The 15,938-nt window shown below is 45.7% G+C and overlaps 1 protein-coding gene across 4 annotated transcripts in view; it reads right to left on the reverse strand.

Moving 5' to 3' along the window:
- The window catches only part of CCDC47 (coiled-coil domain containing 47), a 353,169-nt gene that overhangs the window by 260,687 nt on the left and 76,544 nt on the right, over positions 1-15,938 (reverse strand). For all 4 annotated transcript variants that reach the window (XM_078645050.1, XM_078645051.1, XM_078645052.1 and 1 more), the window contains exons 2-3: positions 8,315-8,586; positions 6,305-6,412 (exon numbers count right to left, since the gene is read on the reverse strand). In XM_078645050.1, coding sequence (XP_078501176.1) covers positions 6,305-6,412; positions 8,315-8,581 — 375 coding nt within the window. In that variant the 5' untranslated portion in view covers positions 8,582-8,586. The remainder of the gene's footprint in view (positions 1-6,304; positions 6,413-8,314; positions 8,587-15,938) is intronic.

The following is a 15,938-nucleotide window of genomic DNA, read 5'->3' on the forward strand; positions in this document are numbered from 1 at the left end:
AGCGCCACAGCATCACTCAGCGCCACAGCATCACTCAGCGCCAACATAGCATCATTAGTTCAAATATGTTTTCACAATGTTTCAAAATTTATTCCAAATGTCAAACTAAATCTTAAAATTTCACTTCTGTTCTTCAATTTGTCACAATAAAATACACAACATAATCTTCACTAAATATATTCAATAAAGTTTAAGCTATTAGTAATATAAAATAAAATGCATTTTATTTACGTATTGATTATTAAAAAAAATTAAAAACCACTGTCTTTTATTTATATCAATACATATAAGTCACGTAAATACAAAACATGTTGCATTACAAATGCTAAAGGTGTCACATTTACAAAAGTAAAAACTATTGGCTTAGTAAAAAAAAATATATTAATTTAGCTATTTAAAAAAACAACACATAAATAAATAAAAAATTATTTATAACACCAATAGCTCTAACTTTCCTATTGCGAGACCTATTGCATTTCCAATGCTTGTTATCTTTATGGGGCCATCTGTTTGACCGCCATAAAGATAAAAAACCTTTTGCAGCAGAAGGAAAGCAGGTCAGTGGGACGGCAGAAAGAGAGAAAAGTATACATCAGAGGATGCTTTTTCCCAATGGCTGGCCACCGTTTAGCATAAACAGTGACGCCGGCCAATGGGAAAGAGGGGCAGAGCTTAAAGCCCGCTAGTGAAAGCTCCTCAAGATCATTAGAACGCGCCAGCGAGACTGCACATGCGCAGCCTACGCAGGCGAAACCTAAAAAGTGGGATAGAGGGAAAAATATATACTCTAAGAACATGTGGTGCACTTTTTACATACTGCCTACTGAATTAATTTGTAAAGGTGTGAGTTAGGGACCATTTAAAATGAACAAGGGAAAAATAGATTTAAAGAATATCAACAGTAATATTGTTTTACAGACACCACTTCCTATACAGCACTACTGATTCTGTGGGAACTATCTATATATAGTATGAAATGCAAGTATTAGTTGAGGGGTGACAATAGCCCACTTCAGGTAGTAACCAAAATCTTTGTTAGGGTGAACTAATGAAGTGCCCTAAATAAGTCTGAGCTCAACCCCCTGGTAGCAATGGCACAGGACAGACAGGCTTAACTTAGAGGCAATATGTACAGTTGTTATGCTATATTAGAACAGTTATGAAGTTGGAATGCAAATCAATAAAAATCTTAAAACAAATTTAGAAAAATGGAGTAACATTTAAAAAACAAAATGACACCTAAATGATAAAAATTCAATATGGGGGAACAGTAGATGCAAATTTGAAGTTTGCCCCCAATGTCATATGAAAAAAACCTGCGGACCTGTTAAGTAGGTCTTGACTCTCCAGCAGGATCTGACACTGCGATGTCAGCAAAAGCCCACCCCCATGATGGAGGCCGTGAGGCGGTGGGAGGAGACAAAAGGGTGCAGGCATGGGTGTTACCTACCAATGCTTGTGACAGGGTAGACCTCTTTGAAATTAATCAAGTCCTTGGGTTCAACCACAAGCAATCATGTCAAGGGCACAACACCACCTCCCTACATCCAAGGCCTTTTGTCTCTGTCCTGGGAGCATGTTCACACCTCATTCCCGCCCACTTAAATTCTGATTACCGGCTGGTAAGAGGGGACAGAGCAAAATTCAGGAAGGGTGAATGTGACTTCCAAAATATGTATTAAAATGTTGAATTCACCAGTGAATTGTGCTTATAATAAATAGTTCAAAAATTTCAAAAATTAAGCTAGTAGCGGTTTCCTACATGGAGATAAACCCTATTAAACCTAATACTGCATGCTTATGCTTTCCTGTGGATCAAGCACCCAATCCTTCTAGTGAAAATAGCTTTGAGGGCATTTTCACTGTAAGGACATGTTTAGCATTAAACTTTTACATGTCCTTCTTTTACTGTGTTAATGGCAGGCTTACGTGGGACTGCATTTGGCACGGTAAGACTGCATTTGGCACGGTAAGAGGATGGCACAAAGGGTGCTGCAGTCAACTTTTGACATTTAACTTACAGGCCCTGGGTATACCTTGGTACATATACTATGGATATATAGGTAAAATAAAAAAAACAAATCAAGTGCATAGCAATTTTATCATGTCAGAAGGAGGGGCAAGAACACTTACTAGTGATTAAAAGGGGTAAATGCAGGATTCTATAGCCAGCAAAAATAGGGTTCCGTAAAAGGCAAAACAAATCCAAGGAGACCCTACAAAAAGGGCAAATTTTCCATCATAGCACCAAAGCCCCCCACCCTTCTCCCCTGCCCCTCCTAGCCAAAATCTAGTGTAGACTAATCAATATTCACGGGACAGAGCAATCGGATTGGCTGGATGCAACAGGAACATAAATACTGTTGACACCATTTCAGGACTTTGGTATCGCAGTACCAAACATTTTAGAAACATTAAAAATCTGTGGTGAGGTCAGTGGGTTGTTGGCTACCTGCAGTGGGTTGTCCAAGCACGGTGGGGGTTGGCTGTCCAAGAGGGGTTGGGCGCATTGCCGATGGCCAGGCCCTGCAGCAAACCCCACACACCGCAGAGAGCTATGCTCAGTGAGGGAGTTGGGTGAATATGATCAAAAACCTCAGACATTCATTCATGAAATGTTAAACGATATGCTCATGGAACATCACTGATCACATTATCCAAAGGACATAACCGTTTGCTACAAGCTTTTCATATTGGAATCTATTCATCAAGACCCACTTTTCCATAACATCTGTAGTACTAATGGGTTTATCATTTCACAACAAGGGGAATAAGCAGAAAATTAAGCATATCCGTGATTAATTGATATTATGCCCTTTTTTACTGATATTGAGTTACGTAAGAAATATAGTGGCTCTGTAGACATTAATGCTATCAGCAACATATTCAACCTAAAATACAGTTCAAAAATACAGTTTGGTTCATATTTACTTTAATGAAACGTGAAGTATCTCATCTCACATCAAATTTTAAGGCAACAACTTCACTTCAATATATTAGTCAATTATAAGGCATACACTTCCAGGCTATTTATGGACAACCTTGCATAGTATGTAAAAACATTGTTTGCACATGTTGCTGAAATTAGCAGAATAGTGTACACCATTTTAACAAAGCTTATAATCATACTATGAGACGGACCCATACATTATATATACACAGCAAGAGTTCAGGTTTTTCACTGAACTTTTGAAAATATATATCTGTACTTTATACAACTCCAATTTTAATAGAAATATCCCATAGTACTACATGACAACACTAACATCAGCAGACAGGAGATTGACGTATTGTATGGAGAAGCTTTCGTTTTTCTTGCATAATTTAGTAACAGGCACTACCTATTTGACAAGTACAACTGCGACTCACACTAGATGTGCTCAGCATCTACTTTGCTTTAGTGAAGTACTGGTTCCACTCAAAATGTCACTAGTAGGTAAAATGTGCATCTTGTAACATATACCATACTGAATGCAGTAGACTTGTCTCCAGTACTAAACTGTTTCTATTTGTGAGCAGTAGCTTTCAATGATGTCATCAATGATGTAACTTAAACAAGTCATGAGTGGCGTAACATTTGAGGTTATAAGCAGTGCACGGTGGGGGCATAAATCATAATTAGGTCAGTAAAGTATAACTGGTGAAGTTAAGTGTTTTTCTGGATTTTGAACATTATTTGTTTCATTATTTCCTAACCTAACTACAACTTCACTTTAACCTTTGACTTTTGCAGTAATTATTTTTTAAACAAAAAACATGTGCTAATAAACTATACCTATTTAATGATACATACATACATACACTTTTACCATACAATCCTAAAAATGTGGCACTCATCCAAAAAATCCAACTTAATCCATCTTAAAACCTCAGCGGTAGCACAATAGGCGGATAACTCTTAAGGAAAATTATGCCATGACAACGATAAATCTAGACTTGCAAAACTGCCCATAATACAGAAAAAGGCAACTTTAATGATAAAAAATAAAAGTACAAGTCAGAAAAATCAGGTGCTCCGACACTTCAAAATTGTATGTCTGGTTTTTAGATATTAATAATATTTTGTACATACGTGTAGATCCATATATTATGTATGGTGTATTGTGCAGTTATCTCACTTTTCGGTAGAAATCGGCCTGTACTCTATTAAGCGGGGAAAAGAGTAGGATAAGAAAACTGTGACAGCACTTCCTCCACACACCACTGTGAAGCGCCTCGGGAAATTACATTCTCCCCATCAACCACCTTAAACACACGCATAGTGTTTTAGGACACTAATACAACATGTTGTTGTAGCTTTGATTTGTATAGAACCTCACCAAAAGTCTGCTTGATGTCAGACATATATTCTGTGAAATGTTCCGATAGTGAGTTACGGCTGGGCTAGCCTAAGGGGACACTACCTTGGTTGTTGCGTACAATAAAGTTCAGCATATTTCCCTACTACTGGTCCTGCCTGCCCATATATATATGTCGCTCACTTCCTCTAACTCAGACATCTCCTCCCCTGACCCTCAGAAACAATATGTTCTCATCAGATCTAGTAACATCAACCTCTTCGCTCACTGCCTCCAGATTCACCAACTCTTCTCTGCTAATTCTTAGTCCCAATCTCCTGATCACAGTCCCACCTCCTTACCTTCACGGTATTTCTTGCGCAGACGGCTGTGGACACTCTTTACTACCCCGGATAGCTTCTCCTGCTCCAGCTTTCGTTGTCGATGAGGAGGAGCATCTGCCCATGCAGCAGGGGGCCCTGTACTACTAGAGCCCCAGGTGGATTGAGGTTGTGCGGCCCGCTCCATGGTTCAGGGTGCTGAGACCACTCCTCCTCCACAGAGCAGCGCCGGGGCTTCCGGCAGGTATTACGTCACTTGTTAAAACAACGCTCATAGGCTGAAACACTAGGAAGCTGGGCGGTAACGGAGAAGGGTCTGAGCCAATTGAAAATGTGAGGGACCTCTGTCTCCAAGGCGGATTTTGGCGTCATGTATATATAATGCTATTTACTGGTAGTTAGTTGACCAAGCCCAATAAATAAGCGTCAGAGGAGGTGACCGACAGTGTAAATAGAAGACTGGTGACAGCTCGTAATCGCGCTTTGCTAAAATCAGGAATTATTGTTTCTGTAACCTTGTGCAACAACTGCCCGCCCCTCCTCCACTCAGCTTTTCTGTCAGCAAATCATCCAGAATGATATCCGAGCGGCACACCGAGCAGCCTTTTTTTCTGGAAAAAAAAAAACGTGTTGCAAAAATGCAACTGTCTCTCAGAAAAGTCCGAAGTGTAGACCTTCCAGAACAGCAAGTATAACGCTGCAATTAAAACAAGGACAACTAGTCGGCCTGGAGCGCAGAACAGCCTTGGAAGAGATGCGGGAGGGCAGGAGCGTGACGCCGTGAGCGTGCACGTTGGCGTTCCCTGCGGCTCGTGCCAGTGGCGGCGCCTGCCGTCTTCGCCTGTTTCTGGGAAGCTCGTCTTAGAAGCGTGTTCACAGACCGGAGTCTGCATGTGCACCGGTCTGTACCACTTGGGGAGGCAACACGACCACAATAAGGCTCGCTGGCGACAGCGCTACGCGCTGCAACGCCAGGCGAGCCCTAAAAAGGATGAACAGTTTGTTTTGTAAGCCCACCATGAACTCCACAGGGATTTAACATCAATTACCTAATTAGTCTCTAAATAAAATAAAGACCCTCATTAAGAAGTTGTTAATATTGAAGATCAGGCACGAATGGTGTAATGCACTCACTTAGCTTAAGAGCCATAAAGTAAGTTTGTGCCGACACCTGTGCAACTAGTTAAAATAGAAGATATGCACCGATAAGAGCCATGGAACAGCTGAGGTACTGACATGAGAGATCATAGGGCTTCAATCAATTCCCAATATAATAGTAACAAACCTACCATTGATATTGCAGTGGTTGCTACAGAAGCCAAAATCGTAGAAACGCCATGGTTCTGCCCAAGTACTGCTACAGTATTACAGTATTGCTCAAAGTTGTAGCATGGTCTACAAACAACATTAAACATGTGTCCCCCTAGCCCCCACTAAAAGAACTCCATGTTCATATGTCTACCCATGAACCCCAATCATCAAGATCAACCTTTTCAATAGGGCCAACATTCACAAATCTGTTTAAAGTAGAAAACCACCTTTAAAAAATAATTATCTTCAGTGGTTATTGTTTCTCATGTTTTTACAGCGCAGTCCTGTTTTTTGGGTGTACATGGAGTTGGCTAAGCATCAGACGGAAGTCCTTGCCTTTTGCATAATTGTTTTAACACGGAAAGTTGTACCTACATCAACAATTGTGATAGGGTCCTTGTTTTTTCCTGGAACGGAGTCTAGTTTGTCATCATAGCCTTCAAACTCCTCATCATCGTAGGGTTCACTTTCAGTATCCCCTTCCTACAAGATAAAATGCAAAAATCATCAGAAACCTGGAATAGTCAAACAGAGCGTGAGCCTCTTTACCAGATAAACTTGCTGTTTTGTATTTAGGTCATATTATGGAAAGAGTGACGCAGATGCTATCAGCTATGCCATAAAGTGTAGCCATAATCTGAGCAGAACGGTACAGATGACAGAAAAAGTAAGGCACGAATAAGACAAAACAAAATTACATTTAAGACGGTTTTGTTCTGATTCTAGGATAAAACATTTTCATGAAGAATAGCACGGAGCCTCTTCTAAACTGGCCACGTGGTTTAAGACACACGTAGAGGATGGGGATGGTGCTTCAAGATGTACGAGCCCAAAAAAAAAAAAAAAAAGAGCTGCAAATGTGTGCCTAATTATTTCTGGTATTTCTATTAGAAATCAGCAGAATAATCTACTTGAATTTAAAGCGTGAAAAAAGAACTTGAAATGTTAGCTATAATAAGCGGATAATTGACAGAAAAGACGCACAATTAATTAAATGACATAATAGGATAGACGTATCTCCTGCACCATTAGACGTAAAATACAGTTTACAACTTCCTTAACTGCTGAAAGGATCTTTCCGCCCCAGCTTACTTTGAGAAGATGGAAGCGTATTTCCTCCGTGAGGGATTAAAGGACGAGTTAGGTACCTTTAATATTCTACTAGGACCTCTGTAATGTACGCTTTTAATAGGGCTGCCATTTTTACATAAACGTGAGAAAAAGGATCATACTCTACTCTTGAAAAAAAGAAAGTCCTCAAATGCTAGGCGAACGAGGATTAGTTTCAAAGCATCACTTGAAGATATGGAAATACCAGTAACCAATACTTCTGCATGTCTACCGCAATGTCATATTTGCCTGTGTGCAGAAGAGGAGAAGAGGAAATACAGCACGTTTGGTTACATTTCACAAGAGCTAAAACACAAGGTCTCATTTAGAGGTCCACTAAATATAGTATACTGCACATTTTTCTGGAAAAGAAACATGTAGATAAAAGTCGTGAAACAATGTGTTATAGGATAATTTTACGTAAGTATTGTGATAAAAATGTACCATTGCATCATAATTGTACAGCTTTTTGCCACTTGTAAAACGATGGCTGCAACTCTAAGCTAAACAAAACCAACTAAAAAAAAAAACAATAAAGGCCACGTTGCTGGGTACTTTCCTCCAGCTTTAGCACAGACCTTTAAATGAGAGATAAAGAGGTTACAACAGCAAATGGATTAAGGGGTGAGGAGAAACCAATCTGAATAAACCGACAAAAACAAAGGGTTAAACTCCTGGTAGAATGCAATTGTTAAGGACAGATACGTTCCTAGTGGAAGTTACCTATTTATCCAAGACAAAACTGGAGGGCAGCAGGACAAATTATCTGAGGTAGTTGGACACTGGTATGAACATTAATGCTGATTAAACAATATTGATTGTGGAAAAGATTAAACGGATAGCAGATGTACACAAACCATTGGTGGAAACACCACTTCAATAGAACCCGTTTAATGCTAGCAAACAATGCTAAAAACCCTTCCGTTAACTCAAATAGGAGCAATGGCTTGACAAAACCAAAAAAGGCATAATTTTAGTTTGCATAGACAGATTAAGAGTTTTGTTTAGCGTACATGGATTCTTTATTTCAGGCTATTGTTTGATTTGATTGGGCAACTTATAAAGCGTGAACAAATGCCCGAGGGCATCAAGGCGCTGAAGCGGTTAGTCAGCCTGGGGGGCAGAGCATCATCCCTATGCCATGGTTAACATAGATTATCTTGGAACAATGTTATTAAACAGTTATAATACTATAAGCTTACACAGATGTCAAATAGGAAGCTTTAGATAAGAATAACACATACTGATGAGCTTCGTCATCCTCCACCGCCATACCTGTCCATCAGCATCTTCAAAATCTTCCTGATTTTCATCCAAGTCCTGACCCTCATTTTCGACTGTTGCCTCTTCTTCATCCTCCTCAGTTGTTATAACCCTCTGAGCTGGTTCCGGGGTAACATCTTCAGTGACATCTTCAAACTCGGCAAAGTCGTTGTCATCATACTCCACAATGTCATCACCATCCTCAAACTCATCAAACTTTGCCTCGGACAGGCGGCTCAGTGCCACGAGAAGAGCCAACACGAGGCATACTTTCCTCATTTTGCCTGAAATCAATGCAAACATTAAAATTGCCATTTGCACACATTAATACTTCTCATTAATGATTTAAGCAGACAGCATTTCTCCGGATAACTAAGACCACTGAAAGAGTACGTTTCAGAAAGTTACATTTACAAGAAAAAAATTAGAAAATTAATTTAATCTAGCATTTGGTATGACACTATAGTCCATTAACACAAATAATCATAAATATAAAGGTGCCAAAACAAGTTCATTAAAACATTTCACTGATAAAACTAGATATTAACAACCAATTAATTCATTACTTATTCGATGCCCCCTTCTTTATTTTTTATCATTCAGCAGATTATCTAGACTGCCACGTCATCCTCCTTTGCATAGACATTTACTTTATCAGATTGGGCTCTTTATATCAAACACCCCATGTTTCGAAAGCTACTGCTGCAATACATTGTGCTCATTAAAGTACTCTACTGCTCCATGGTGCTACACTTGTAATATATAAAATAAATAAAATAATTATGAGTGCATGAGGGAAAATGCCTTCAGTGTGAAAGAGGTTATGTGAGAGTGGGGTACAATTGTTTCTCTGGCGAGGGAATGCACACTTTTGGATAGAAAGCTCATGACGTTTTGTTGGCCTTAAGAAATGAATTACACCAATCCACCTTGTGTTTGAAGGCGGTTAGTATCAGAATGATGGGATGGGAGAACAGGAAGTAGTGAGATGGACACTTTCAAAGTGTTATCTGAGCTCGTCTCATCAAAGAATTGGTTGAAAGAGTTGTATTTCTGATTCAGTGGGGCACACAAATTCCTCAAAATGGACAGCCAACATTTAAGAGCTTTCAACAGGGCTATTCTTTTATTTAAGACTTCTGTGGTGAATGGTTTGTAGAGTGCAGCGATACGGTGCATAGTTTTTTCAAATTGGTTTGTCTCGTTATGCGGTATTGTGCCATTTCTTTTTTTTTTTTTAATTCTCCCCTATAGACCGCTTTAGATTTCTGCTGTCCAAAGACCTATTGTGTACAATACCCATTCTTAAAGTGGATTTCGATTGACCAGACTTAAAGTGAGAGAGGAGATTTCAGAAGGGGACTTGAAGCCCCGCCCATCCATTTCTTTTGGTCTAGTCAGCATTTATGCTTAACGCTGGCTTCCCATTGAAAAGAATGCTTTTGGGCCACTGCCCTTTTTTTCCCCCTTTTGGACGGCCCATCCGGACTGGGTAATCTGCTTCACGGCAGTCGTGAAGCACTTTCTTATCTTTAGGGGGGGGGGCATCTGTTTCTAATTAGCATGGCCTTAGCGCAGCCATGCTAATTAGAAACAGATGCCCCCCCCTAAAGATAAGAAAGTCTGCAGTACAGCGTTGTTACAGATTATAAACGTGGCTGTTTTATTAATATGTCCTAACATTCACAATATTAGCCTGGATGTCAATATATCCCAGTTTGTGCAATTTTCTGCCATAAGTGCCCGTTTCACATGTGCGTTTGGGGTGCGTCTGGTTTCACAAACACACACTTCCCTTTTATACCACAAGTGATGGGCGGGTCATATTCAAGCTCTTTCGTGGCTGCCTGTGGTGTGAGGTGTCCAGTCTTGGGGCTCCCAGGATCTCGGATGGTCCTCTGGTTGTTCCCCCTCTCTCCCTCCCACCCTCCTCCCCTGGGTGGCTGCCTCTCGCTGCGCTGACTGCGGGAGAAGGAAGTGGTCCTTGGCCGTGCTCTGCGTGCAGATGTTTAGTGCTTGCGCTCTGCGACCTTGCGTCCTTTTTGGATTTTAGAGAGTAAATGACCTCTTTCTGCATAATAGTATCGCCGCTCATTTGCTGCACGGCGCTTCATACAAAGCCTGTGAGAATTGTGTAAAAACTGTGATAGAACAGCCTACAAGCATAAGGGTAACCCCCCTGTCACACGTTGGCCTTTGCGTCTCTTCCCGGTGTATAATTTGATTTTAAGACCTGTCACAAGTAAAGGCTGCCACTTCCTAATTAGATCATCATCTAATGAACCAATCAATAGTTACTGATCCATAAAATCGCACACAGGTGCACGTGTCTGATTCATAGGCGGGTTCTAGGTAAATCAGAGAAGTTGTCTCTTCTTCTCACGCAGGGCAGAGTTATTCCACAGCAAGGAGAGTGCGCAGAGTTCGCCACCGTCAATGGATTACCAACATAATTATGCGTCAGGCAGCCAGCATTCTTACAAGCCGAACTGGGATCTTAACTTAGGGCAGGGGGGAGTGTTAACATGGCCAGTCCAATCATACATGGGAATGTTGTTCTGTAGCAGGAACATAGAGATTCCAGTTCTTATATGGTGAATGCAGTTCTGCAGTGAAAGATTTTATGCGGCAGAGCAATTCTCCTATGAGAGTTCTCATTTAGACAGCACACTGTTTACATGGCATGAAAGGTCCCGTTGTGGTGAGGCAGTTCTTAGAGAACAGACAGGTAATTTAGAACAGGGGAGTTTTTGTCATGTACAGTGCTTAAAGTGTGGTCAGATTTTAAATGTTGGGAATAGTGGGGCGTGGCCTGAGGCGTCAAGATGGCTGTCGCACTTTAAGAGTGCTCCGGACCCCCTCCGGCATCCGCCTCGGCCCACATTTGTTAGCCATCGGAGCCCCAGACTTTCAGGGCCGGTTGCTGCTGCCAGTCTGAATCGCCTTGACTCCTCGCGGGGCCTGCCTGGTGTTTGTACGGCCGGCGCTGACTGCGACGGCCTTCCTGCCGCAAGATGGCGGCCCCCGCGCTCTCTACACCGGTGGCCTGAACTCTCCGGCCAGACCCCCCATCGGCCCCCCTCCGGCTCGGCCTACCTGGGCTCCCCTGGGGGCGGCAGCATACGCTGGAGGCGTGGGGCGAGCTGCAGCCGGCACCCGAGGAGGCGGATCGATGCCTGAGAGCCCCCGGCGGTGGGGGAGTCCAGAGGAGTCGCAGCCGAGGCGGAGCCTGCCGCGTCGCTTCCACACCCGCCGGCATTCTGAGAGGAAGAGTCAGGGCCCGGCCGCCTGCGGGACCAGATTGACACTTGGCCCTCGGCGGGGGCCCGCCGAGATGACGGCGGAGGCGGCTGAAGCCGAGAGACGGCCTACGCGGAGCATTGGAGGAGGTGAGGAGGCGGGGGTTGCAGTGTGGGCCTCCCCCTCCCCCGCACCCTTCGGCAGCCGTGTCGGGCCGCATAGACGAGGACCTGGGAGACTGGGTCCGCGGTGGGTGGCTGAGCTGCCTGTGGGGGTGCTGCACCCTGGACTGGTCACTGCCTGCATGGGCCTCATCGCGCCGCTGTCGGCGCTCAATGCTGAGGCGCCCCTCCTCCCCCTCGGGCCCTGATTTTGACGTTTGCGCCCTCCGCCATCTAGGGGTTCTGGGGGACCCGCGGCAGGGGGGGCCACCTGCGGCTTTATTTCAACATTAACCCCCGTGTGCTGGGGGTGAGGAGCCCTGCAAAGAGGTGCGCTGCCTTCCCTAATCTCCAGGCCCCGGAGAGGAGGGGTGCCCGCCTTCGAGGGTCCACTGGGCTCCCCGGCCTGCCCTGACACGCGGACAGGAGGGTTCACCCCCTTCCACCCCCACTGGATGGCATGCTGAAGGACGCGCTGTGATTTGGAGAGGGGCAGATCGGCCGTTGAGTCGGGTGACGCACACGTGTGTGCCTGCCCCCCCCTCCTCCCGCCTGAGACCCGGGATCTTGGGGGTGGCGATCGGCGGGGGGCCCGGGGCCCCGGGCCTACTGGGGTTGCCTCGAGAGACGATGACGCTTGAGAGAGGTACAACACCCTAGTGGAGGACCACCTTTCTCCATCCGGGGGTGGGAGAGGGATCGGCCGCCATACCAGGTGGCAGGACCGCGGCTTTGGCGCTGCTGTGTACCCCCCTCCCCACCTCAGTTGATCGCCTACACCTGACTCCACGGGAATATGGGCAAGAACCGTGCCTCTGGCCCCTCGACTCAAACCACAATGGACCAATTCACCAGGCCTGATCGCGACCCAGCGGCTGAGTCGGCGGCAGCACCTGGGTCGGCCGGAGGGGACATATCCACTATCCTGCAGGCGATCAGTGCATCGCAGGCGTCGGTGGAGACCAAGATTGGGGAAGTGCGAGTGGACATTGCGCTGATCCGACAAGACCTCCGTAATACCACGGCCCGGATTACAGAGGCAGAATCCCGTCTTTTCATGGTGGAGGATGACATGGATGCTCTCAAATCCCAGGTGACCCGCCTACAAGCACAAACCGCGGAGTTGCATCGCAGGGCCGAAGACGCAGAAAATAAGGCCCGAAGAAATAACCTGCGCCTCCTGGGCTTTCCGGAGGGAGTGGAGAAGGGACCCCCAGACAGCTTCATCGAAGCCTGGGTCCGGTCCTGGATCCCCAAGGAGAAGCTTTCCCCCTGGTTCGTGGTGGAACATGCTCACCACTCCCTGGCCCCTAAACCCCTTCCTGGAGCTCCCGCTCGCCCCATTATCCTTCAAGTCTTCAACTTCCGGGACAGGGATGAGATTCTGGAGGCCGCCAGGGTGCAGGGTCCAGTGCAGTTCCAAAATCATGGTCTTCCTGGACTATTCTAGGGAGGTGCAGACGCAGCGCCGGTCCTATGATGAGGTCAAGCAGAAACTCAGGGCCATGGGTCTTCGCTAAGGGCTCATCTTCCCGGCTCGTCTTAGGTTTATTTCCAGGGAAAAACCTTTTTCTTTGATACCTCGCAGGCGGCATGGACCTGGCTCACGGAGGAGCGGGCCCTCCTGCCGAGTGCGACCCCGGCCCCTGTTTCGAAACGGTCAACCCAACCCTGCCAAGAGGCGCCCAAGGTGCAGCGGTGCCAAACTGGATCCAGAAGACGGGAAACCCACCAGGGGAGGAGCTCTCGGTCGGACATTGAGCCAGAGGGCCTCCTCTCCTGCCATGGTGTCCTCCCTTATCGACTTGGGTAGCGCCCCTGGGCCAGATGCTATCCGACGAAGGGCCATGTTGGACTCGGACCTGTCTGGGAGCCCTGTGATCCGTGGCTCGGGGGGGGGGAGGGGGTCGGAGTGTGATCGGTGCTCCCAGTTGTATGCCTAGACTCTATCCCCCCTAGGCCGGTAATAGTGAACCTATCTCCGACCCGGGGAACGGGGTTCTTTCATGGCCCTGCTGGACGACTCGGCCAGGGAGTACCTACATACCGCCACCCTGTTGAAAGTTAGGCTGAAAACCGTCAACATTATCGGCGCCCTCTTGCTCTCCTTAAACCTTTTGTGCGCGTAAAACAGCCGCCATTTTGAACACCATGGCTTCCCTGCTCTCGCCGAGAGCCAGCGCGCCTCTCTCTCCCTCCTAGCTTCACTGGCAACCCCCTGCTTGCACCTGCCTTGAGTCATAAACCCCTCTTCGGCGCTGCTCTCTCCCAGGCCCTCATCCTGTTCCCAACGCGACACCTCCCTGCCTCCCTTTCATGATCTCCGGCCCTTTGACGAAAACCCCTTTTCCCCGAGTGCCCGATTGTCTTCCCCGTTCCCAGGCCGACACCTAGCTCTGCCGATACCAACCCCTTGCCCCTCCCCATACAATAGAAAGCTTCCCTCCTCAAAGGACCCCCGAGATGATCAAAGCCCCCCATCCCACGAGATCCGATCGAAACCCGCACACTCCGTGAATCGGCGGAATACCCAGCTGTGCGATGATCATCACCTGTTGTGAACGGGGCGGGGACTTCCACTGTAACCTTGCGTGGGAACGGGCTGGGAAGGGAGGATTCTGAGGATGTCTTTCCGTACATCAAAGTATCAACGAGAATGTGTTACATGTAATAAAGAGATAAACTTGTGTATAAGAGGCCAGGCCTCGGGGATGCAGTTAGAGCACCTCAGAACGATACCTTCTGTCCGTTTTCGTTGTGTTCTCCTCCTGAGCGAATAAAAACCTTGTTTCCTGCCTTCCAGTCTCCAGCGCCTGCCTCTTCAATAGTTTAACTTCTTTGTGGGTTCAAGAGGCGACACCGCCGGGCAATAATTAAGGATCTTATATTCTGGTTGGTAGTGCCCCCCAGTTAGATTCCACAATTGGCGTCCCAAGCGTGGGGCCCATCAGCGACCCATGGATCCAGTGGGAGAGGTCCTGACGACAAAGTGAACGACTGCAACGATCGGGAACGCGTCTGTCCGATAGACCCTCGTCTGACAGCCGATCATCCGAACTTCACTGGTTCCGAACAGACCTCTCTCGAGTGATCTACGGTCCTGACTGGGAACCATCAGGAGTGCCGCGAGGATAACGGAGAAGAGAGGACGATCGGGCGCTGGATTCGGAAGACAGGAAACTGTCCATGCGGTCCGGGTAAGGTCGTGTAACCACGACAAGTCGCGAAATAATTGTTTGATTGCCTGTTTGTTTAAAAATACTAGTATTGCTCTTTTTGTTTATTTGGAGATTCACTGTCTGCAAACGGAGAAGCAACGGTCTCTCTCTTTGCAAGCAGTGGAGGATAGGTAGGGCAGCAGCCGTGCTTATTTTCTCCCCCACTCAATAATCACTTGAAACTGAACTGTTGTTCACAAACTATTGTTTCCTGGAGATTCCCTGTCTGCAAACAGGGAAGAGACCACCCTTTTTGCAGATAGTGAAAAAGGTAGGTAACGCAGATCTTTGCGGACCTACTCATTCTCCCCATTGTTATTTATCGGTCTTTTGTTATCTTGATCTATGAGGGATTCACTGCCTGCAAACGGAGAAACAACGGGCTCTCTCTTTGCAAACAGTGGAGGATAGGTAGGGCAGTAGCCGTGCTTATTTTTTCTCTCCCACTCAATAATCTCTTGAAACTGAACTGTTGTTCGAAAAACTATTGTTTCCTGGAGATTCCCTGTCTGCAAACAGGGAAGAGACCACCCTCTTTGCAGATAGTGAAAAGGGTAGGTAACGCCAATCTTTGCGGACCTGCTCATTCTCCCCATTGTTATTTATTGGTCTTTTGTTATTGTATCCATGAGGTATTCACTGCCTGCAAACAACGTAGAATAGAAATATTCTGTCCAGTCTTTGCACCTAGTGATAAGATAGGCAGTGCTGACTTTTTAGTCCCTCGTTACGAGCCGTCATGTCTGTCTTCTCCCCACTGATTAGTAGCCTGTTTAGCCCGGACCGCTTATTAGAGATGGACCATCCAGCCCCACTGGAAGGCACCCCTAATAAGGACATGTTCATGAAGCATGGATTGACCGCTATTGCCTATAGTAAACTATGGCATAAATATACAAAAAAGGGTCAAGAAAGTCAATGGCCCCTGATAGGATCCTTCGATGACGATAAAATAAAAACGCTAGAAACTGCCCTGGGTAAAAACAAGACAACACCTACTATGCTTGATAGCTTCGG

The sequence above is a fragment of the Lissotriton helveticus genome, chromosome 5_1, assembly GCF_964261635.1.
Source record: "Lissotriton helveticus chromosome 5_1, aLisHel1.1, whole genome shotgun sequence".
Taxonomy (NCBI): Eukaryota; Metazoa; Chordata; class Amphibia; order Caudata; family Salamandridae; genus Lissotriton; species Lissotriton helveticus.